Source organism: Erithacus rubecula (assembly GCF_903797595.1).
Source record: "Erithacus rubecula genome assembly, chromosome: 4".
NCBI lineage: Eukaryota > Metazoa > Chordata > Aves > Passeriformes > Muscicapidae > Erithacus > Erithacus rubecula.
Window position 1 is genome coordinate 53,938,318 of NC_136686.1, and position 26,981 is coordinate 53,965,298.

Below are 26,981 nucleotides of genomic sequence, written 5' to 3' on the forward strand. Positions count from 1 at the left end.
AGTTTAGCCATTTTAAAAGGTCATGTTACACAATAAAAAAGGCCAAGGCTTTTAGTGATAACATATGATGGTGATAAAACTAGCATGGATCTACAGATCCTCAAAATTACCAGTTGCATTTCTATGTTGTAAGCAATCCAAAGCAGTGTGATAAATGCATTCCAGTGTATTCCTGGGTTTTGTACTTTATATTCTAGTTTACATGGCCTATAAAGAAATTAAATCATACAGAAATATCTTAATTATTAATTAATTACACAAATCTGAATGTGTGTAAAGAGAACAAATCTTCATAGTACTATACCATGGTATTCTTTACTTGAGGCACAATTTTAATAGATTTGACAGAGAGATTAAAGTTATCCTTTTTGTTGCAGGAAATCAATATGAAAAATTTAATAGGGAGGATTAACAGTGAGCAATTGCAATCAAGAGGTACAGATACCAACATTAGAGATGATTTTGACAAAGTACCATAAATTGAGAAAATCTAACAGCGTTAGCAGGTAGCAGAAATTAAAGCTGTTATGTTGTGCCCTTAGGGATTTATTCATTTCAAAGACAGGCAACGACAGCTCTGAATAAATCCTTTCATGAAGATAAAATAGATTGAAGTGATACACAAATTTGCACAATGGTTCATTTGTAGAGGGCCACAGAGTTCAGTCAGCTGGAGAGAAAATAAGCTGGTGATGGGCCATTTCCCCAGGGTAGGCAATGATGGGGGCTTTGCAACACAGGCTATTCACATTCAGCCTTCAAACAAGACTTTAAAGCCTTTTAGGCATTCAGAGTGTATCATAGGGTAAAATACAATATAAATATTTCTATGAAAGTGAACTGTCCCAGTTCACAAAAATAATTGGACTTCTATGGATGTATGCAAATGATTTGCCTATCTACCATATTCAAATCTTCTTACAAACAACTTCCTGATAAGCTTTGTGCTGAAAAAATGCAAGGTTTTGAAACATAGGGGCCTGAAGTAGTTTTACTTCCTAATGAAAAACAGGCTCCTTATTTTAAAAGACTGCTTGCCCAGCTTTTTCAAAAGAATGAATATGTCTCTCTTGTTAGAGAATGTTATATTGTACAGATAAGAAATTATAAATAAATATTTCAGTGATGCATTTAAGATTTTAAAAAAATCCAGTTACCTTTGCAGAAAATCTCTGCAAAATACCACAGTAACAGCATCTCCAGAAATCATCTTCTCAAAGTCTGCCTCAGATAAAACAGCATTTTTTTTCCAGAGTGGACAAAGAAAACACATTTCCTACTGCTTATAGCCCATCATTTCAGGTCTAACCATTTTAGAGCAACTTAAATAACAGTAAGATATTGTCAGTCTTGCTGCCCCTATTTTGTCTTAAATTCATTCCCAAGTAATGTTAGGAAGGTAAATCTAAGAAATGCTACCCTGTGCTTGAAAAATATCCTCTTCACTTACTTGAAAATCTTTCTCCTCCAGGATCTCTTTCCTCCACCTGACAAGGAAGGCAGCACAGACGTACAAGTGGAAGTGAGAAAAACCCTCTGGTTCAGACTAGAAAAAATAAAAATATCATCCTTTCAATACACAAATAATAATACTTTTGATCACCATATGCCCCAAGTGTATTTTTATGACATTGACTTCTATCTACAAATGTCAACTACATCTGTCTCTCTTTGTACCACACACATGCTTGCATTTAATCTGTGCCAAAGCTATTCATTGCTATTATCTGTAACAGGGACAGAGGTGAGGCAGCTTCCATTTCTCATATTTAAATTCATTCTTTACTGATGTGTTTTCCATTTCTGGTGTTATCCATTAGCTTATATCTGGTGTGAAATACTGTACTGTCCAGTTCAACACTGTGGCATGAACATATGTTTCACCTTCATTACAAAGTCAACTCTACTACTAGCAGTAGATTCTGAAGTATAAATTTTGCTATAGGAAATTATTAAGCATCGTAAAAATAAAAATAACTTGTATTATATTGAACTGAATCAGATGTTTTCTATATAGGGGGAAAACCTACTTGTTAGATGAAACATTTTCAGCTCAGTTTTGTATTCAGATCTGCAGTTTTCTGTTCTGGTTCAAGTCAGCAGATTCCATCACTTTATAATACCCTCCCTAGAAATCAGCATTTTATAATTTTGCGCAAGAGTTTAGAAAATTTTCTGATGAGATCCTTAAAAGACATCACTAAGTTTTTTCATATCAACAAATTAATATTATATTTTATTTTCTATACCACTAAGAACTGAAAAAATATAGTATTAAATTATCAATGTAAAATATCATTAAAATAAAATTTGAAAAATAATAATGAAATTAAATTACATAATCTGACAAATGGAAGTATAGTTAAATACCGATATCTATGCAACTTACAAGATCTAATTATAGTGCTTTAAAAATATAACAAGTTTTTTCATATTCTCTGCTTGTCATTTCAAAAGTGAAGTTTACTTTTTAAAAAATAAGTGTTCTGCTCAAGTATAGTGAACTGAAACAACTTCTTACATAAAGCACATCCTGATAAAATACCTATTTTATTGCTGTGTAGCCTAGAACAACATGGTATTCAAAATTCATGCAATAAATAAACTTCCCAGCTACAACAAGTGACAAAGGAAAAATATTCTCCTCCTACTCCATTTCCTTCTCCTCTATCCTTGACTGATAAAAGAGCAGAGTGTGCTAAAGAGGTTTGGAAAACACCTGTCCAAAACAGCTACAGAAACTACAGACTAACATCTTGTTAACAGCTACAGAAACCACAGACCATCTGGTCCACCTAACTGGGGCAGTTCCAGGGAAAAGATAATGCCAGTTATTTGGAGGGAAGCTTTTAAGTTTAAAAGTGTTCATGGAACTGAAAATAAGAATTAGCTAATTTTGGAAACACTTTTAAGGAATTTTGAAAAAATTATCTGGACTTGTACAAGAACCTGTACTTGGTCTTGTGATTTTTCTGGGTTTTTTCTGCCAATAAAAGTTTCTTCAAAATGATGCTCTTTGAAATGAAACAAAATAGGTTTAAAAATGCAATTCATTACAGGAAAAATGCATATCCCCTACAGATTTAAAAATTCATCATGCTTCAGAGATAAGTCTAGGTACAAAGTATTTCCAATGGATAGATTTAGACAGTTTTAGAAATTGAGTAAAACAGCTAATGCATAATTGCCTTTCCTAACACCTGATACCTATTACACTTTTCCATTTGCAGCTTTTGAAGTTACAAACAGTTTGATCTCTAAATGTACAGAAATGCAGACTACCAGCTAAAAGCTATTTAAAATCAAGTATAAACAATGACCTTGATTTAAATATTTTTGAAAAAAATCTCAAGGCAGATGTACAAGCTTCCAGAAGACTTATTCTGAACATATTACAGACGACTCTGAGCACATTATCTAAGAACCATCTGTCATTATCAATAAAAATCATTTAGCCTGTTAACATCACAAATATCTCATTGCCCTGCAAATGCTGGCTCTCCTTTGCAGCTGAAATGAAAGGCGTTCCTTGGACTGCACTCCCCAAACTTCTTGAATTGGACAACCACCAAAAGAATGCAAATTGTTTTGTAAGACAAGACTGATTAGTGTCTTGTCAATGATTAGTCTAAGCAGCCTTATACCCTGGATATTTCAACATTTAGGAACTGTAATACCTCATGCTATTATATTTGCATTTATATTCAAATTTTATTGTCTATTTGTATCTATCTAAAATACAAGATTATTGTGTAAGAACTTTGAATAATTAAAACTATGAAATTTTATCAGGATTAGGTATTAAACCACATTTTACAGTCAAGTAATAGCTCAGATAATAGCTCACACAAGGACTTCCAAATAATTACACATGAATAAAATAACCTTAAGCAACTCCATTTCTACCACATTATAAAGAGCAGATAGATAAGGTGAAAAGAGATTTAAATAATTTTTGCTAAAATATCCAAGCAATTTATGGCAGAAAATGAGAAAAAAGCCAACACATGAACATCATGAAAAGTGGAATATATTGGTTGCTCCTCCAAGTTTTGCATTTTTGATCAGCCAGGAGCCTTGACTTCCCAGGCACAGACTCAATTCACTGTCAAAAAAGACTCAAGAGTTCCAGCCTGAGAAGAAACACAGCAAGAACACAGCAGTGATGCCATGACAGTAACTAGCCTCTCACCAGGAATGACCAACAGCAGATGGCTGAGTGCAGGAGTACAAGATATAGCAGTACCTCCCCAGAACATTCCAAGTTTCAAAGGTTTCATGCTCAGAGATGTCCTAAGAGAAGCTGCACAATGTGTCCATTTAATAGTTAATGGATTTGTCTAAACTTCCTAAATCTTTCTGCAACTGTAAGCTTTTTGGTAAATCACCAAGTCCTGGAACAAAGAATTCCAAAACAAGTGCATGCCATGTAGCATGTCTGGTTTAAACCTGCTAGTTTCAAAGTAGTTCAGATATTTGCAGTGGAAGAGTATGAATCAATCACTTCCTGCTAACTTTCTTCAATCTGTTTGTATTTCCTTCTTTCACAGACTAGAAATGTTTTGCTTGTTCCACTGCTCCTCATGTACCAGCTCCACCAACCTTTGCTCAGCCTTTTTAAGCACACTTTCATGTAGTTTTCTCTTTCTGAAATAGGGTCTGAACTGCATATAGCATGTAAGTTGCAGAAAGAATATAAGTCTCATAGTGCTCATAATGATATTTTGTTGTCTTTACCTTTTCCAGTATTTCCTAACCTTTGGGGTTTTTTTTAATTTTTTCTGTTCTTGGCTGCTACTGAGCTTGTATTTTCCTCTTGTGCTTATTGTGCCAGTAAAAGTAGGATTGGTCCAAACACACAGCATCACTTTATATCTGTCCACACCAAATTTCACCTGTTATTTTTGCCAGGCTGTTAACAGAAACACAAACTCCTACCACTCTTTGCTGTCCAACTCTCACTTTTACTACCCTTAGTAACATGGTGTTATCAGCAAATTTTGCTGTCTTAGCTGCTCCTGTATCCCTCTTTTATCTCCTGAGCAGAAAGAGCTTAAGCCTCTTGACAAATTGCAAAACAATTACATGTTATCTCCTTTAATTTTGAAATTTATCCGCTTGTTCTTAACATTTGTTTTCTACCTTTCAGGCAGTAATTCATGCAAAGGGATTCCCTTGAATTCCACAGCTGTGTTTCTTCTTTATTAATCTTTAGTGAAGAACCTTCTTAAGTGTTTTCAATATTCTAGATCAACCTGGGATATGGATTCACTGGTTCTTATGCTTGGTAAGGTGTGATTTTTACCTACAAAAATGTCAACACTTTCTTAAAATGACACATTTAGCCATGGTGAAAGAATATTACACTCAAGTTTAGAGAATACTGAACTGAAGTCATGTTAGTCTTAAATTCTAAAAGATACTGGAATGCTTTGCAGACTGCAATTATTTTTATTGTACACAGCAGCCAACCAGCTCATGTGGGATCATAATGTTTTCCTGCTTGTCAGTTTTCCAGACAGTTATATAAAGAAATTTCAATTATTTGAAAATTGCTAAAAAATTTAATTGTATTTATTATTCATGTTATATAGTTTTTTACAGTTATATGCAAAAAAAACCTATTAACAACACTTTTGCTGAGTTTGCACATTTTGAATTGTCTTGTATAATTGTTTTTTCTTCACTAAGACTATTCCCAAGAAGATGATCCTAAAAGCAGTAAATGACCAAGAGCACTTTTCTAAGCTGAATCCAATCTCACCAAAAACACAGCAATGAAGTAGGATCTTTCATGCTTTAAAGAAACAAAACAAACAAACAAACATAAAACACAACTTATAGGTAAGGCTTACAAGCAGCTGTTTCTAATGCAAACATCCATCAATTAACATGAAAATTTATGGGCAGGTTTTATATTTCAAAATATAAACAATTTTCATAGTATTTCAAAATCTTTAATGGAAAGTAACATTTCCAGGTCATAACATCAAGCTAGAAATATCTGTCACAGCCAAAACACTACACAAATATATCAATCCTTAGAGTTCACTAAATCCTTTATAGAAGACCTATTTAAAAAAAAAATTACAAGAACTGTGTTCACATTCCCTATTTCTGTTAGGCAAGTTCAAAAAAATTACTTATCATACAATGTTCCATTAGATTCGGCAAATTTATGCTGAAAACAAGGTGAAGGTCAGTTTCCACAATGATTTAGTCACTGGTCTCTCTGATCTAGTTAACAACTTGGCAACAATTCCTAATATATGACTTATGATATAAAACTCTGCTGTGAAATCCCAGCCACAAAGAACATTGACTACAGCTGGAATTTTTTTTGATCAATACCTTGCCCTGTTGGAATGCTCCATATGGCATGCAAAAATCATGTTAAGACTAGCAATCAATGTCAAATATAAATGGATGCAAGTGATAATTACTATTTACTCGATTTATCCACTCTGCAACTAATAATTTAGTTTTATGAAGAATCTTTCACATAAATTTCTGTGTGACCTTGTATTTTCAGAATGGAGTTCACATTACTGCCTTCTTCACTTGCTAACATGCTCAATTCAAATAGATTTAAAAAATAACTAACAAAGTGTGTATTTGACCTTTTTGTGCTAGCTTTTCCAGAACAAACTGTGGTGGGAAAAAAAAACCCAGAGTTTCTCATTTGGTTCTTTTACAGAATTCACCATGGAGTTTTTAAAGCAGTCATGACTAGGATGCCAAGTGATTCTCACTCAATGAAACACACTCACATCCAACACTGAACTGTTATCTTTTACAGCTATTCTTCCTCCTCTTGTGTGGTGGTTTATTACCTTTGCACACAGGAGTGTTGCTAGATCTTAGCAAAGAAATGAAGCTTCTTATGCAATTCCCTTAAAGCCTTTTTTGGCTGAATTGGTTATTGACAGAAGAAGGGGAGTAATGCAGTTTTCTTGAAAAATGTCTTGGATACAAATGCAAGAAGATGCTGAACTCTATACAAGGAGAACACTTTGCAACACTAATTTCTAACATTATTTTGAAAATAGTCTAGATAGACACAGAAGCATCATGGATAGTGAGACTATCTGAAAACATAATTTCTTTTCTCTAATTTCCTATGTTAATAAACCTCTTGTTATCTGTAGCGAAGAGTGACCATGAGTTGTTCTTTGTACTTGCTGGAGAAATTATTACTTAACCTACTGCTTTGAATTTCTACAACTTGAAAAGACAATCAACTTCCAATTTACCTAGCAGATATAACTACATAGAACAGAGCAAAACAGGATGTGGCAATGTGAGCATGAATTCTGCAAGTGATAGAACAATCACTGTGATTTTAGACAAGAAAGGTAAGGGCTGCACATAAAAATCTAATAAACACAATCAAAGAATCACCAGGTTGGAAGAGACCCTCAAGATCATCAGATCCAGCCCATGCCCTAACATCTCAACCAGATGATGGCACCAAGTGCCACATCCAATCTGTTTTAAACACACCCAGAGATAATGACTGCTCCACCTCCCCAGGCAGACCATTCCAGTACTTTATTATTCTTTCAGTGAAAAAAATTTTCCTAATATTGAAACTTTATTTCCCTTGGTGCTGCTTAAGATAATACATATTCGTGAGCCCTCTAGTAGGAACCAAAAATTACTTTCTGCAAGCTATTTGTTTGGCAATAAGAACAGAAGAATCAGCAGCAAGAACTAATGAAAATCTTCCAGGTTGGTTTCAGGGCATTAACAAGTAAAAGCCACATAACATTATAAGCCCACATAAAAAAATTTGATAATTTACACTGTTTAGGTTTTCTTCTTTGTTAACCATAGTGGATGTATTAAAAAACAAACTATTTAGGTTAGAGCCATTAATATGGTCCCTAATTATCTTACCAAACCATGACAGTGCAATGACTCAAAGCAGCAAACCTCTGTGTAATTAACACTGAACACCACTATGGCATTTACTTCCTCTAACAGCATGAAATACAAGCATACAATTAATTCTTTTTCATGTATATAAAGGTGAAGCATATACTTCCCTACACACCTTAGTCTCAAGTCTTTTCCTCAGAAAAGGCTTAGGCAGATCACACAAGCTGTATGAACATATGAGAAGGCAGCACTACCAACAGCACCTTAAAAAACTTGCTTGAAAAGTTTAACTCTCTAGCTATCTCCTAGAAAATTCACTTTTCATCTTTAATTTCCAAGATTACCCCATCTGAACTTAAAATCTGTCTTGCAGGTGTGAAGTTATGGAAGTACTGAGCTGTTATGAAAAGTCTGAGGAGCAACAAGATAAAGATAAACCCAGAAGTGACCAACTAGCTGCCTCCCCAGCACAGGTGAAGTTGCAGAAAAAACTTTCTAAAACCTGCAGGCTATTTCTTTTATAAATGGTTACATGGCAGATTTGACTAAAAACATCCAGACAAAATACTTTGAAAGGCATGCACAAGGGATAGCAAAATGTAGATTTCATCTTTCTTTCACCATTCAATGATAGAAAAAATATGTATTGCAAAAACTTCTTGTATTTGAAGCTAGGCTGAACACTGGGCTTCAATTACTCAGACATGACTGTCTGGCTGAAAATAAATTTGTTTTGAAGTTTCCTTCTAATTAAAACCTCATTCATTCTATCTGAAATCACTAATTTAATTTAGATTTAAACATTCAAATTCTGTCTCAAGTCGTATCTTGACACCAATTAGCTGGCCAAAAATGTGGTGGGAAAAAAAGAAAAGCTGTGTCACACTAAAATCAACACTGCTTTTACTCACAGAATTCCATTTAAAAGTATGATTTCACTTAAAAAACAAAAACTAAATCGAGATTATTAGTAAATGTGTGTTGCAACTGATTTAATTCGAAGTACCTTGCTGCAAGACAAAATATCTTTACATGAATGCCAGCTTGCTCTAAGCAAACTACTGATTTGATATAGAGACAAGCACAATTGATTAAAAAAAGAATATTGCAACTTTTCCACCAGGGAGAACTTCAGCAGGTCATGTGAACAAAAACTAGACCACACTTCCTCACTAACCTCCTTTTAAAAGGCAAATAAGCACAAATAAGCAGTATGACTAATATTTACTAAACTAATTCCCCATTTCACCTTTTGAATTTCAAAATTATTTACCTCATGTATCATTTTAATTATTTTTACAGTTCATTCCCAGAGAACCTTGATACTGGGAAATTAATTAATGAGCACAATAGAAGAACTGTCAGCATTGTTTAAATATAATTTCTGCACCAGCCTCATTTACATGTATCCTTTTATTCTTAACAGTGGTACTGCTGAATTTTTTGTATGAAATTGTTAGTTCATTAAAAAGAGCACAATGATATCCTTTTCTGCAGATATTCATGGGTTATCAAATCTACTGAAATACATGCTCAAGATAATCATTAGAGCATTTATTCCACGGATTTCAAAGACACTGAAATAGTTCTATAATAGTTGCATCATTGTTTAATTAATTGGCTTCAGCTTTATCATATTATTAGCTTTCATAAAAGTTATCAAATTAATACTTCAAGGCAGACCTACAGAAAGTAGTAAGAGCTAGTCTACCACTTCACAACTGAGAAAAAGTAGTGAGAATACCTCTATACTTATATGTCACATGTTTATACTGAAAGACTAAAGCAAAATCTAAGTAACAGTATTAAAAAATAGTGGTTGCTTATTCCAACATCTCATCAAATAACAAGAAAGGGCTTACTGACACACTGCCAACACATAATTCAAAGAAATCCTCTCATGAAGTATGTTTTAGGCTACATATGTCACTTCCAGATAGCAAGGTTCTCGTGTGCCTTTCTGCACAAAGTTGGTGGTTGGATTACAACAAACTCTTAAATAAAATATTACAGGTCATTTGAGAAAAGCATATGAAACAATCCAACAAAGATATTGCTGAATTCTTGTTCAGTAAATAAAAACTCCACAATCCCCAAATTCCTACTTCTGTAAATTGGGGGATGAATCCACCAATGTAATGTAAAAGTTTTGTGAAGATTTCTTATTAGATTGACATTTATACCACAACCTTGTCTATTTTAATAAAAATATATTTTCTTCTTAATAATAACAACAAATAAATTTTCAAGCAAACTTTCTCTCAATGAACAAACCGTAAGAGCTGAGAATGAACAAATATGTCATATGTTCAGTTACATGTTTTCTAATTGGTGGTCTTGTTGACTAAGATGATAAGTAGAAATACCAAACAGATATTTAGAAACAAGCATGAGATATTACCTTCCTTCCCTGTTTTCCAGGCTAACAAGTTTAGGCATGAAGAGCTAAGTAAAAACACAGAGTCAAGAACATCATGCAACTTTCTAGCACAACCATTATCAAGATACTCAAGACACAGCCCTGGCTGCTTCCCCTTCTCCCATCATTAAACCACTTTCTACAAAACAAGAAAAAAGCAACAAAAACCTTAATTTCTGACCACCATTATTCCTGTTAGAGGCTTGGAGATAGCTAGGACTGGTATTTTCCTCCATTTGCTGTCCTGGAAAAATCTTATTCACGAAAACAGTTTCATTGCACAGCAACACAAACTGAATCAGTCCCTTCTTAGGGATGGCAATTTGCCTGAACATTCAATCTTGCTTTGTGATGATGACTTAATTACACCAAGCTTTTTGTGACCATATGACTGCTTACAGAATTCCTTGGTCTGCATGCTTCACATTTCATTCAACTTCTATTAACACAAACCAATAATGCCAATCTGAAACTAAAGTAGGCAGTTGCTGAATGCAGCAACATCTTGTCTGATTAAAGAAAAAGCACAACATCTGAAAACATCACTCAGCTGCTCTTCAGCTACGTCCAGCACAGAGGCTCTATAGTCATGACTGTGCTAAACTACAGGTTTACAAAAGGGCTTATGTCAAAAGCAACTGAAAAGCCAACACCATTACTCATTCCAAGTGTCTGAAAATTGCTAGTCACTCAATATCACAGCTGGAAGTGTTAATGATGCAGAATTTTAATTAAATTCATTAAATACTTGATAGCTATCACCAGGAGTTTGATCTTGTTGGGATGAATAAGACTAGCTGCTTCTTTTGTTAATATAAAATAATCACCAAGCTAATCCAAAAACTACTCTTCAGACCACTTCTATTCCCATCACCAACTGCTTAGCACACAAAGAATTACTAGTGATGATCAGGTGCAGCTTTGCTGAACTCTAATCAGAATGAGAGGCTACATCTACTAAATATGACTGCCTTTATTAGATTTAGCATAAATATTTCATGTGAATAACTCTACAGTTCTGAAGATGCTAAATGACTCCATAGAGCCACAGCCTGCTCAGAACTTAAATATCTTTCAGGATACTGAATCAAGGTAAGATCTTTGATTTAAGTCTTCTTAAGGATGCTGACAATCAACTGCAGAACAATCAAGATAAAGTCTGCTTTAATAATAAATCTTCACACAAGACCACTGATTGAAGACAGCAGCATAAAGCAACAGACTCATGTGGGAATGGCAACACCTGAAGAGTTGTTACCATCTGCTTTATCAAGGTTCTCTGGAGGTCACCTCTGATGCTACTATTCTTATCTCTGAAAAACAAAATTTCTATGCTGATCCTGAAGAGAGCCCTGAGCAATTACGAGATGATTACAACAGTAACAGTTTTACACCTTTTTCATCTCAGGTGTATCAGACACTAACCGCTAATACTTTCCTAGCAGCTACTTCCCTCAGAAAAGCTCCTACAAGAATATCCAGAAGCAGTGAAAATGAAGAAAAAAGGGGAAGAAAGTGAAGCACATTTTAAGGTTCTACCACCTAAATGTAACCTTAGTAATTCTAATATTACCAATAATGCATTGGGGGTTTTTCTAAAAAACCTTATTCCATCACAAATACAGCATGAGAGCTTAAAAATCTCTTGCTCTTCAACAGTGTTTCCCACACTGACAGCCTGAGGTAACCAGCACAGCTTCATGATTTTCCTGTTTGACATGACATCAGCAGACTGTGAAGCTTAAGTTACTCAAATCTCCTACTGCTGTCAATAAACATGACTTGCTGTTTTCTTTCCATCAGCTTTTGTGAGCAACACTCCACTAATCCATGCTGACATTCAAAGGACTGAGTTTGCAGTACCAGGAGCTTGAGATGCTTCCAACAGATGGCAAAGCAAACAGGAGTGCCCTAATCGCTGCCCCTACCCTTAAGCAGCTCAAAATAGGAGGACAGCTTTGATCCAAAGAAGTTTTCTGGCTGATTTTTTTTACTGAATGGAGAATCTTGAGCTGAAATTCACAGTATAACATCTAGTACAGTACTTCTGTGATTTCCTTCATCAAAAACTGACCAAGCACTTTAAAAGGACAATACTAGTCCCACTGAAACAACTTGGATGCTGCATTAGATTCCCAAACATCTCTCCAAATTTTCAGAAGCATTTTACTTACTTATCTTATTTAAGTCTTTAAAAGAGTACATAGTGAAGCTATAAATTACTCTTTCTGGATTTATTTTCTACTATTATAAAAGAAAAAATTACATACAATTTTCTTTAAATCTCTGTTAATATGTTGTAACAGGCAACAAAAAAATCATTAAAAAATTATGCTGCCAGGCCTGAAGATTAATTCCATCAACAAAATGAATGTGAAAAAAAGAAACATGCTCCACGCTAACAACTCAGTCTCTAGAAAATTAAAACAGAAACCAAACAAAGTATTAGCTACCCAAGGTGTGAACTAAAATATTTACTTATTAAAGGATGTAGCATCAAAATTTAATTAACTGTATCTGTACTTTATAATATTTTTCAAATTCATCAAACTGATTTTTTAACATGTGTTTGCTTATAGCAATGAAGACTGAAGACTCTAAACTTTTGGACTTTAAAATATTGGGAAGATTTAAAATGCTGGAAAGAAGGATGAAAAGCTGTATGTTCAGACATAAATTTAAGTTAATGACAATGTTTTCATATCTCACAAATAATGCAAACTGCAAATATAACTTCATTTGGTACATAGCCAAAAGATTCTAAACACAGCCTACTCTGTTCCTTTGTGTACATAGTAATTCTTTGATTCCCAAACACCCTAAATCAATATGAAAATAGCAAAGGACATAGAAAAAGTAAATAAAAAATAAACTACATTTGTTTTCTGTACATCTTATTTTTCAGGGTAGCATTAAAAACTTCCTGGTATAGGATCTCTGCTGTTACAGAATGGCTCTGTGGAAAGATGAAATTCACCACACACTGACAACATCTGTAGCTCATGGCAGCCAAAACAAAGGCAGCACAGTGTGCATAGTTGGAAGAAACATGTTTGAAACAAGAAATGTGCAAAAGGAGCTGCAAAACAAAGTGATCAGCTCACACAAAGTTATACTGAGAATTTATGTACAGAAGAGACTCCCAGAGCCATGCACCTAGGCACAGTGACAGAAACAGAGGGGGCAAACAAATGACTGATTCCAGAGATTTTACATTTCTTTGGAGTAGTGATGAGCTACTGAAGATGGATCTAGGCCACCCTTCAAGAATCTGCATTTGCCACATCACTTTCAGACAGCAAGGACTGTATCAGGAACATTCCAAGGGCTGTTTATTTTCCATGTTATCCCACTAAAGCTTGGCTAGCCTTTGAAGGCTGTGAAAATTCACAGTATCCCTGGGCACTTAAACAATAAACCAAATTAATAATCACTTCTCAAACACAACAAGGTGCTGCTACTATGGAAACAGGAGGGGAAGCAAAGGTTGTCAGCACTGCTCAGTGGGAGCCTACAGGGAATCAAACAGCAGAGTTCTGTTTCTGTAATGGGTACCAAACCAGAGACAAAGAGAACTTAAAATAAAAAGCAAAATAAGAACAAAAGAAGCCATAGCACAGATAGAATAAAACCCACGAAGAGTACATGTGTAATGACATGGGACTCAATACCAAGGAGAAAGAGAATCTACAAGTCGGAAAATCAAAAATCTCTTTACCATATACTTAATTTACATAGCAGATATTCAGAGACCATTATTAATAATCACACATAAAACTTGAAAAAAATATACTGCAATCATAGAAACACTTAGTGTGCACTTAAATATTTTACTGAAAAAGTCATACAGCATCACAAAACATTTCAAAGCAACAAAGCATAGATATTTCAACTTTTATCTCTACTGTCCTATCTAAAAGACCATGTTTCCTCTCCAAAATATTAATTTCTGCCTAGAATGCAGGAAACCTGCTGTACTAGTTGTATCTATTTTGCTCGTTCAAGGTATTATTGTTTCCTAAGTCACTACATAAAACTTGCATTCCCAATACTATTTATTGTGTTTCATAAATGTTTCCATTAGAAACAAATTCAGAGCAAATAGAAGTTTATTCCTTTTCATAATACCTTTTTCATTCGACATATCAACAAAATCTAGGGAATTTCTGCCATTGTACTCAAAGACAGATAAAGGACAAAAAATAATCACAGCATGCAATTGTTCTAATCTACCAAAACCAATGGAATATGTATTAAAGGTTATGTGATACAATGTAGAGTAATCCTATGCATATTTATGATGATCCAAGTGAAGAGTATTGTAAAAAGATTATTACATGTTTTCAGTTTGTGGAGGTTGTATTCCTTTTCAAAAACAGATACAGGAGGTCAGGATGATGTCTCCAGAGGAAAAGTGAGATCCCTTAGGAGTTTCCCTTCAGACAAATAGAAAATTCCAGGGATCATAGTGAACACCAAGAGAAAAATTACAGGCAAGAACATCAACCACAGCCAGAAAGACTGATGAGAGGATCAGGAGGAAAATAGTTTGATGAAAAGAATTTTGTAGAGGCCAGAGACAGCTCTGAGGAGCTTTCTAGGATTCAGACAGTCATTTCTGAATGACACAGCTACTATGGTTTGGTTTGGACTGCAAACATTCTTTTGAAACACATTCTCACATATAGTCATGTACTGATCCATGGCTAAGGACAACCTCAGGTTTTATAGAGCAGCCAGGGACTTGTCAAAGCTAGTACATGTATAGTTATGAACTATTCTCTTGCACATGAAAGTCTTCTTGCCAAGTTTTATTCATGTCCTATTCCTTCATTACTTAAAAGCATAACAGAAAAAAATAAGTCAGACTGGGAATTTCATGTAATACACTGTCTCTCTGTAGGAAAAAAACAATCAGACACAAACTATTTTAGTTTTGAAAGCATTCAGACTGTCTTGGTTTAGTTTAGGTTTGCCAGTTTTAATATACCAAATTTCTCTTTGAGCAAACTGAACCACAGAAGAGCCTTTGATTTTATCTCACTCATCTGTTTCATTTATAAGTTAAGACTGTTCCATGTACTGCAATAAATTCAAAGCCTTCAATCTGTCTTCTGTCATAAGAAAAAAGAGAATGTTGCAGTGTGAAAGATGGGAAAAACTATGCATTTCCATTAATACCTGAAATGACCAAACACCTTTTGACTGCAGACTAAAGCAGAATATCATGCCCAATTTCCTTTATTCTGATATTCAAAAGTAGAGAACTAATACAGCCACAACTTCAATTACCACTTAAAAATGAAGATTTCTCAGAACTTGGTAAACATTTATCACATAATTCCTAGTACTCTTAAGTCAAATGGACACCCCCATTTTCCCTCTAGGAAAGGAAAGCATAGCTAATTCAGAATTATTACCACATGCTCTTTTCATTATTCAATCTCTTTAAAAAGCATGGACATGCACAGTTGCTAGTCCAACCTCCAGCAGTAATGGTATTCATCAGTAATCTTCTCATGAGCCTTTACAATGGCTTTACTACTTGACTTCAATCAGCTGTAAAGCTCTTTTATTCTGTTATCACATCAGTGTGAGGGAATGAATGCCAAGGATTGAATGCCCTCCTAAAGGAGCACAGTCATGCTGATAGAATAGCAATGAGCTTCATCTGACACTGCTCAACACTTTCTTTACACTCCCTCACTCTTGCAGAGAAACACAGGCATGACAAAAATAAATGTCTGTTGAGTGAGAATGCCAAGAAACAAATCTACAGAATAATATACTATAATATAAATAGGGCATATCACAGTTTAATAGAAAGAGTTGGAAGTTGATAAAAAGGATGCAATTAATAGACAACTGGTAGCATTTGTGTTCCATTTATCAGAGGAAGAGTGGAATAATTATGCTACTACTGAGAAAGACTCAGAATTTTTACACAGCCTATCTATTAATATTCAATTCTTCTTAAGCACTTTTTATTTCTGCTGATGCAAGGACCTAAGCACAAACTTGTTCTTAATCATTTTAATAAAGTGATGATAACTAGAGGTCAGATCAAAAAATGGATTACTGTTGATATTCTAAGTAGAATCTTTTGGCAGCTCAGCCTGTCTCCTCCCTGCACTGTTTGCTGTTGTGTATATGGCTTCAGCCAAAAGAAGGGGATAATCCTGATATGAAATCTCTGCAAATATGCCCCCAGAATCTAGACTGCCATATCAACAACTATCAGACAACTCAGGAAAACAACTGAATTGCCATTTATAACCATGAAAGTAATCTATGCTTTGGCAGGAAAAGTAAAAAGTGCATTTTTCTAGCTCACGTACATTAGTGGATACTCAGTAATAAATACATTATCGAGTGCTTTCCAAAAATTTATATCTCAATAGTTAGTTAGGATAAATTCCACTTTCTGAGCAGCTGTAAAGAAGTGCCTTTCCTCATGAAAGCTTATTTCTAGTAAATATTTTTAAAATATTTAAATCAAAACTTATTTTCACAACAATATGGAAAAATCTAGTCTTGTAGATAGAATAGAATGGCTGAAAGGAGGAAAGACATCAGAAAGCTGGGAAAGAAAATTAATCAACTAAGGTTAGAAAACTTAATTCTTTTTGTAAGACATTCAACACTAAGTTGCAAGTCCATTAATTCTCTAAATCTTATACTTCATAATCACAAACCCATGGGTTTATGCTTCTATTTCCTGTCATTAAGATATTCTGACTTTCTCCCTTCATTTAAAATGTTTATACTAAAAAGAAATTATGTACCTTGCATGAGAGCTTATTTAAATTCCTGTGCTGCTCCATAAAGGATGAAGGATGGTGCTGTAGACTGTGAAATGCCTTTGTGTTTGACCACAAGCAGATTATTTCAATAGTGCACCACACTCCACAGCCCGTTTTAGAGTGAACAGGAACACGGTGAAATCTCTCTACTGTGAAGCATGCCAGCATCAACTCCAGCTTGGAGAAACAGAGAATGACTTTTGTGCCTCCTCTCAGGAATAAGGCATTGATGTGGCAAGTGAATGAGGCTTCTGAACACTGTTTTCAGAACACAAACTGACATCTCAGCACACCAGAGAAGCAATAAAACTTAATGAGTGACTCCACTGATCACATTTTCTTGAGAAACTACACTGCTCCAGAGACATAAACAGCAACTTTTTCAGTAAGAATGTGTTAAATAGTTTCCTACACCTCTCAATCACGCTTGTAAAAAGATCAAAACTCAGGAGGAAGCTCTACAAAACACCTTCTCCAGTGAAAGTATACACCTAAAATTGTATCTGCTGTGGTGCTAGACTTCAGTATATAGTATTTTGGTGACACCCTTTCCTAGTAAAGTAAGGAAGAGAAGGCAACAACAGAAATCAGTAAAGGATTGATATTTTTATTTATGTTTTAGTGTAGGTGAGCAACAAAAATCTATCATAACATAGGCAGTTGGACTAGATCATTGTAGGACCCTTTCAAACTAACTAAGCATTCAGTTCTACTGATTACATCATAAAAACCAGTTATTAACACGTGCAGTAAATAAAACTGACTCACATTTCATGTAGAAATAGGCCAGAATTGACTGTTTCTAACATGGTCAGCCAGCCATTCCCTGCCTCCTCTCACAACAGTGTGATACAGAACTGCCCAGCTCTGCCTTGCCCTAAACTTAATCTTGTCTAATAAACAAAGTTAAATTACAAAAGGATCCTCCTCATAGCCATGGACAGAAAGAATTAATTTAATGGCAGCTGAGATACCACAAGTTCAACCCCCTCTCTGACAGGACAACAAGAAAGCACTCACAACTCACACTTGGTTTCAGTAAACAACACTAATCAAAAGAACCAGGATGCACCAAAGGTAGAAGAAAGCAAGAAGATACATGCTTGATGAGATAAAGATTTCTCAAGGTTGCTAACACAGTTTTTACACAATGTTAATGAACTCATGGGCATCAGTTTCAGGATTATTTTTTAGATTAAGTTTTAGCAAAGGTATGGATGATTCCACGTGTGCTCACCTTCACACTTCCAAAAACTCCTAAATATGATGAGCTTTCTGATTCTGGATTTATTTGCACTTCTAAAAGCAATGATGCAGAATAAGGGCAAGAAGATGAAATAAACTGCTTTGGTGAGTAAAAACATTTAATGAAGATTTAACTCTTCAAAGTCTACTTTTCTACTGATACCAGCAGAATTTTTGAAAATGACACCAGGAAAAAGTATTTATAGCAACAAGCTGATTAATCTGAATAAAAGCTAAGGGGGTAAAATGTCCAGAGTAACTTAAATCATAAATTCAAATGCAGCTAAAAGAAAACAGATAGTCATTACATTTTAATACCAAAATGAATAATTCTTAAATTCCTCATTAAAAAGTACTTTATAAGACTTATTTACTACAATAAAAGTACCTGCAACATTACTCTGACTTGACATAATTTCCTGTTAATTACTTAGAATTAGCACTATGATGGAAAACCTAATAATGTGGTATTTAGGACTTATATAAATGGACAACCTAGAAGAAAACCAAATTCTGAATGGTTTTAAATTGCCCAAAAGGTGAAAGAAATTTTTATCTTCTCTTCATTTTCCAAGCAATATTTGAGGGATTGGAGTTTATTAACACAACTATTTCATTTAGAAACATTTAAAACAAGACAACTCATCTCTCCTACACTTTGCTCTCCCCACTTCATCCCTGATACCCTGCTGAAAGAATAATATTAGATTTGGTCAATGCTGGTAAATAATATAAATGTCTTTTCTGTAGTGGAAAACTATCATGATTAAAATTAAAGAAATATTTATTTCCAAATATATGTGCTTCTGGCATTTAAACACAAATATATGAGCAAAATGCTTCTGGTATGAATAATGTGAAACTAAATAAGATATAAATTATTAAAAATGGGATTACTGGAAACACTGGAGGTCAAAATGGATGTTTGCTTGAGACCAGGAAAAGGAAGCAGTAAAGAGAGGAGACAAACAAAAAGCAGGTCTTTATGAGCAATATTAACATCTAAAGGAAACCACTTTGCAGTTCGAGTAAGTTTATCAACACAAAAAGTTCTACCTATCATTATCCCATTAAAAATAAGAATTTTGATGAATAATTATTTAAATACTTTTTTAATTAGAAGGAAAGATACAATTTTCCTATAATGCAAATCATATTTGATGTAAAATATTTGTATCCATTTTTTTCTTGACACTTTCCTCTGCTTATTTATTTGTCAGCAAATCAAGCAATCTGCTGACCTGGACTCAATGAAAAAGCCAGCTCTCCTCACAGCTCTTTTCATATATTTGAAGATCAAACAAGGAAGTTAAATTTTCCTACAGTGTTATATTGCCAAGTGCTCAAATAAAATGTATGTGGAAGGAAAGTTTTCAACATATTTGTAAAGTAAAAGAAGACACATTTAAAAATATTGCTTTTAAACAAAACAAATTTACACAGAAAACACACATTTCAATATCTCACAAAGCAAAACATTGCTCTTTTCTATTAAATATTTTAATTAGTAGAAAAATTCAATATCAATATTGCAAGTTCAAAAACACTGTGGACAAAGAAATGCTGCCTAATTTTGCATTCCTTAGACCCTAGAGGTAACATAAAACATTCCAGCTATGATGTGGTTATAAAACAACACAGTGCCTTATGAAGAAGAAGGAGGGCAGTTTTGAATCATATGGAGTTTGTAAAAAAATAGCATTTTCTAACCTCAAGATCTTTTTCTATATGGAATACATGGAAATGTTGTCAACAGAGTTTCAAAGTCCCAGTATGGCTACTCTAAAAGAATCTAGGTTGCACATCTTGCCTTAGAGTAAGGGAAAATTCAACAAAGTGCAAGCTTTAGGTAACTTCTTCCCATCCACCAGCATCATAGCACAGAGGAATCTTGATCCAGATATTGGAATCTGCTTCAATTCCTAATGATAGATTTTTTTCTCACATGTTTGCTCAGTCCCTTTTTGAAACCACATCACATTCAGGACCCAGGGAGTATTGTGGTAAAGAGTTCAACAACTAAACTGTGTACTGTGCAGAGAACTGTCTTACGCTTGGACTTGACACCAATTTTGCAATGTGACTAAACTCTTCCCTATGTCACATGTATTTTGTACACCCATGCTACATTCTCCTCTCAGTCATTTTTCCCCCCCACAGGCTAAGGAATCCTGAAGATACAATTCTTCACTTTGACTCATTCTTGACTTCCACAGGAACCTGTTCCATAGGAACACCACAGATTTATATAATGGCAAAATTAGGGTCTGTTTCATTCTTCATTCTAACATTTTCCTAAAAGTATTATGATCTCCAGTTTTCATTCCTAATCAGCAACACACAGTTCATGGTTAAAAGTTATGTACCAGAATATAATTTCCTTTTTCTACCCAAATCTTGCCATGTCATTTTACATTTACATGAATGTTAATTTCAATTGCCACTGTATTTTTGTCACTCTGTCTCAGATGGTCTTTCTGCTTTTCTTGGTTTATAAGTTCAGTTCTATGCTTACTCTTAAAACTGTATTTTGATCTGAAAACTTTCAACTTGTTATGCTACCAGATACTACCATTTATTCAGATATGAAATAAAGGAATATCTGTTTTCTTTCAACTTCATCTACTGTGCATTTCAAAGTAATTGAAATTGGACTTTTTAAAATTTCTAATCAACAAAGTAAGCTCCTTCACAGTGAATAAAGGAGAAATAGTGGTACATCAAAATACCTTTCCATTAGTACTTCCCAGAGGCTTACACTGTCTTCTCTGAATTGATAACTACTCAGCAACTTTATTATGTCAAAACTGATAACAAGAAAGGGTTCACCAAGGATACTTTAATTGCAAATTGTGTTTAATGGGCTTTTTGATCTGCACCCCAACAGTAGTATGTCTGTGCACCTTTTCTCCAACTTGACATTTTAATAATAAATCAACACAGCTATCAATATTTCCTCTGTGTTCAGTCTCTGAAGTAATGTGATACAGCAGAAAGTAATAACAGAGTTAAAATAATTACATTTAGACATGTATTTTTAGTCAGTAGGGAAAAAATCACATCCAATTTAGAAATAAACTTCTTATAATGAATCCCTGTTTTAAAATATGACTTAATCTGCAGGTTGAAAGATTATCACACAGGAAGATAATGTGAGCTTTGTATGAATCAATACTAATCAGCTATCCACAAAAAGAAAAGTATCTCTGATTGAAATTCTGTATTAAAAACTAAAGAAAATATGTACCTTAGTTCTTTTTAAAGTATCAGCTGTAAATTTACAAACTATATTTTAATTACTGTTGATGAGCATGATCTAGGTTTTCCTGTTCATTACTCACAATTGCACACCAGCTTGCCAGTTAAATTTTTCTTAATATTCTCATTTCTAAATGCTTTGAGTGTGATCAGTGCTTACTTTCTGCCAGGAAAAAGACATGAAACACAAGTTCAAATGTTTACTGGGTTTATGAAGAAGAATATTGTAAGAAGGATTGCTCTGACAGTTTGATTAGATTAACACAATCCATCATCTTGCACAACATATGTCACTCAAAATGCAGGTATTGCAATTTCCTTAGAGGATGCTAATGCATTTAAATTGAAAAGCACTGGTATCACATCCTGCAAATGCAAATTTCCATGGAAAATAAATTGAAATAAACTGAATGGCATCTGATGATGGCATCTATAAGCACAGTCCTCTCACAAAAGAGTAAGTTAAAAAGAAATTAAGCACAACTACCTGAATGTTTTCTCATGAAGATGCAACTATATTTTAAAAATGTACATGGGATTTACAACTATTTTACATATATGAAAAAGTACATTACAATTTCTGGAAATGTTGAACTATACAGGAAAAAAATTACTAAAACAGAAATTGAAAAATTTACAAAATAGTCAGCATGGGTTTATGAAAAGTAGGTCCAGCTTGACTAACCAGGTTACAAAAATAAATTACTAATTTTAACATGTGATTGTGATACAGCAATGTCATCAAATCTAGATATATGTGAATTTTTGCTAATCAAGAAAAAATAGTCTGAAATTATCATTGTAAAATGTGCACAGTTTTTCCATTTTCTTCAGATGTTGAAGATGCACTGAGTAACATTACATACTGACTAAGAATCACTTGATAGACTGCACTGATCTCCATATAATAACAAAATGCACTACTAGACATAATGCCTAATTAATCCAGGATTATGTAAAATGGATTGCATAGGGTTATGTCAGCGTTCACATTAGCAAGTAACTGAAGGCAGCAGGAGATGATGGGAAGATCAGAGCAGTTTGGGCTGAGGTTCCTAAAGGATATTGCCTATAAACACCCACAAGTACAAACCTCATAATGAGCAGCATGGCTATTGGCACCACACTGCTCAAAAATGCTAGAAGTTTTTGTTTCCATGGCTGGAAAAAATACATCTTTAAAACAACAGCTCAGTGGTACTGGAGAAAGAAAACATTTTTAATTTCAAAAAAACAAGGAAAATACAAAAGCTGCAATTGAAGGACTTGGAAACAAAGGTAGAAAGATTGGTGAATTGTCAGTGCTGCTTAAAACAGTGGAGAAATAAAAGTTAGTTACTGTGTGAAATTAAAGCACTGTGAATTCCTGCAAGTGGAATAAAAAGAAACCACAGTAATCAACTAAATACAAGAGTGCTTTATTACTCTGGTAAAGTGGGCTGAAGTATCCTTAGTGTAATAATATTCAACATTTCAAAATAATAGTAGCTAAGTTCAGTATATAGCCCACCATAAACATAGTAAAAAGGGTATTGCTCAACTTCACAAATTACCAGTTCAACCAGAGGCACTTAAAAAAAAAAAAGTATCAGTTTTTAAACTCATATCATAAGTTACCTTCAAATGAAGCTTCCAAAGGTATTTGTTGCAACCTCTGTCAGCATATGTGAATGAGAAATTTGCACCATTTGCAACACACAATTCAACTTCTATGGGATTGTATGAACTCAAACACCAGGGTTAATACAAACTGAGAAAGTCATATAAAGTACACTGCTCTTTCTTACAATTAACTTCTTTATTAAATAAAAATCAAGTCCGTTTTTCCATCCCTGCTGTGGAAAATGCAGTTCCAAAATTAACCCATATCTCCAGCTTGGATCAAAACTTATCTTCCTTCAACTAGCACCAGTCACGGTTTCCAAAAACTGCAACAGCAGAAAAAACTGCAACAGCAGAAAAAACTGCAACAGCAGATGTGGAGTCACCATCTCTGAAAGATGTTTCCCACAACAGCTATTTTCACTTTGTAAACTCATTCATTGTTTACAAAATCATGACAGTACTGCAACAGAGTAATGATGCTCAAGTTGTGATTCAGATATTATACTTAGTCTTGAGTGACTGATCCAAATAAATTTAACTTTTAGCTTCAGTGAAAGATACCCTTGCCCTATGGAACATTATTGAAGGCAACTGAGCTACATGAAATGAATCTTCCCCGCTGGCTCCCATGTACAAGTTTGTTTAAATGGTTTACTGTACAAGAAGTGAAAATGGATAAAGCCAAAAAGTTTGAATAAAGAAATGAATGTTCATTCACAGACACATGTTTTCAAAAAGGTAAATAGAGTAAGCAAAATTTAAAACAAAAGATGGAAGCATCAAATTAATTCACTAATTTTAAATATGCAGTTATTATTAGTAATAACTGATTTTTGCAGTAAGAAGAATAATCAGTATATGAACTACATATTTCACAATTTGTACTTTCACAGTATATACTCTGTTCAGAGATCTGAATATTCAAGACAATTTATTTCTGAACTGGTGCCCAACTGAAGATTTCCATGCCGAAATTTTTTGTAGAAATGTATATTAACAGCTAAAGGTGGCAAAGATTTTATGGAATAATGTTCACTAAAGATAGCCCAGAAGATTGCTGAAATCAGATTTAACTTGACAACCATTGTCCATTTCTGATGCCATGTTAGGCATCACTTTAGAACTTCTTCACTCTGACCCACACACTACAGTATTAGTACCAGTATTTCAGTTTCATACTACAAAAAATTAATTCCAACTAAGCACAGAACAGCCAAAATTTATCAGATTTATATGAACTTTGAAATATCTGGAGTTTTTTGATCAGCTGTTTCTGAACTACTGCTAGGAGAATAGAAACGAAATTGGGATAACCATATGAATACTTAGAGAGAAAAGTGTCAAGATGAAGAAACTGAATAATGGAACATCTGAGCAATGACAGAAGAAGAAAATTACATATTCTCTCTGATTCAAACAAATTCATATTATTTGTATTAGATGAAAATTGAAAAAAAAGAATAGGAATTGTGCTTTTTGAAATTCTGTGAGGGGAAAGTACAGCACAGATTGTTTGGAAAATGTAAGAGAAAAATATGTTGAACAAAAAAATCCTATGCAGAATCTACTAGAAAAAGTTATGAAATAAGAGAAGCAAGAGCTCTATTGAAGAAAAGAGGAATTCTTGGTATCAGTAACTGTCGCCACCTGTCTCAGGAGAACTGCATACAGACATTCTAAAATGCCTATCTTAACTAAGGAAGACAGGTCAGGGGAAAAAAAGTAGATATGCAAATCTTCAGCATAAGCTGACAGTGAAGTTGTAAGAAAGTCTCAGATCACCCATGAGTAGGATGGAGGAGGAAGAGTGAAAAAGAACCAAGAACCCCTGTGAGACTGGAAGAAAGGGCAGAATAGCTCTTAAAATAGACAGCCAAGGACAATGCAAGTGGCAGAGCAAAGCACAAGACTGTCATGTATCAGGAATACAAGAAAGGCCAGAATATTAAAGAAGTAGTGATCACTACTAGCAGCTAAAGGACTAGAGAGACAAAATAAGATAAGATTTTTATTATTTCACATAGTTCTAATGAGGTTGTGCATTCCAGAAACAAACAGTAATTATACCCCTTTCATAAGCCCTTCATAAAGATCTATGTGGCTATAAAGAAGCTATTTTTACTGGATTTGACAAATATTAGTTTGCCCTTTCTCCCTCCTGCCCCTCCCCAAAGCTGTGTTTGAATTTAGGTATTATGTCTTTCACAGTGACAAGGAGTCAAAATTATCTTTAAGGTTTAACAGATTGTCTGTGCAGGCTGTGTTAGCTATGGACATCTTAAAACACGAAATCAGAAAACTGTACAACATGTCAGGACCTTTGTATATTTGTTCAGGTTTTAACAACAACAAGACAGCAGAACAAAAAGTCAAATGGCAGTCATAGTCTAGTTGTTAGTGCTCACTTCTATGAACAACAATAACTGACACAACTAACTGGAGCTTTGGAAAAGAGAACTAAGTAGATTTAAAATATTAAACAACTTGAAATTGCAGTGTAGTTTAAAATGTAGTGTAGTCTTAAAACATATCAGTGAAGCTCACTGAGAAAGAAGCATAACATTAAAGAGCATAGGGATGTAAGAAAGGCAATTTTCCTTTTTGTCTTCCTGTATAACAACACAATTCTCTTCCAGACTTTGATCTTTGAGAACAATATTAATTTTAATAAAGCCTTTTTCTAGAAACACTGGCTACTTCAAAGTAGTCAAGGAGCAAAAAAACCTCTTTTCTAGACTGTATCTAACCTTCTACAAGTTTTCTATACGCATTCATCAAGATCCTGATCAATAAAGCACTTGAGAGTACATGCTTAAATAAAAAAATTCATGAGCTTCTCTATTGAAGTCAATGGGATTATTCACACCCTTCAAGTTAAGATAAACTAAGCATAAGAAAAAGTACTTTCTCTCTGCATTCCCAATCAACCTTCATTTAGCCACAGAAAAATTAACATCTATTTCAACAGTACTTGGAGCTGCCTAAAGAACTTGAAACTAGAAATACCTACAGGCTTCCCTATGCATATCACTGAGGTTTGATTTTCTTGATTTTGCATGTCTAAATACCTTCCTCATAAAAAAAGTATCGGTTCTCATTTTTTTCCTTCTTTTATTTTCCACATTGAATCTTCTCTGATGCCAATGAATGCTACCAAAAAAAAATGGACAAAAATTAGCGATACACAAACATATTTCCTATTCACACTTACATTAAAGCAGCTGACAGAGTATCAAGAATTTCACATCATAAGTCTTTTTAAATATTATGAAAAGACTTTTAAGTCACTTTCTGCAAAAATGCAGAGATCTTCCATATTGAGTTGAAGATTTTTAAATTTGAGTGCCTACCAGCATGCTGTGTACTTATGCTACAAAGCTAATGTAGATGGAGTCAATATGTTCAATGGAGCCTAAAAAGGCATTCAGCTGATGAGCCACTCTAAACAATAAATCCCATAAATCACTCTAAATCTCTCTCTAGGCTCCTGAGTTTATTTACTGAGTGAAGCTTAGATACCCAACACAACAACAAACACAAACTTACAGAAAGACACCTATCTTCTTGCATTTATTGAACCTCACCTCTGCTGTCCACAGCAAACCCACTGGCAAGAAGGAAGGACTAGGAACTTTAGAGTTTCAGATCTGACAGACCTCTAAAAACAGAAATTTCCAAGTATTTTATGCAAATTCATTCAAAGGCATTCATTTATGCCAATTAACAACTTTAACTGTTATGGGGAGTCATATTTAAGCATCTCCTAGAGG

The 26,981-nt window shown here is 34.2% G+C and overlaps 1 protein-coding gene across 1 annotated transcript in view; it reads right to left on the bottom strand.

Annotated features, from left to right (window-relative positions):
- TBC1D22A (TBC1 domain family member 22A) overlaps window positions 1–26,981 on the bottom strand; it is a 135,763-nt gene that overhangs the window by 28,966 nt on the left and 79,816 nt on the right. The window contains exon 12 of the mRNA XM_079303965.1: window positions 1,451–1,546. Coding sequence (XP_079160091.1) covers window positions 1,451–1,546 — 96 coding nt within the window. The remainder of the gene's footprint in view (window positions 1–1,450; window positions 1,547–26,981) is intronic.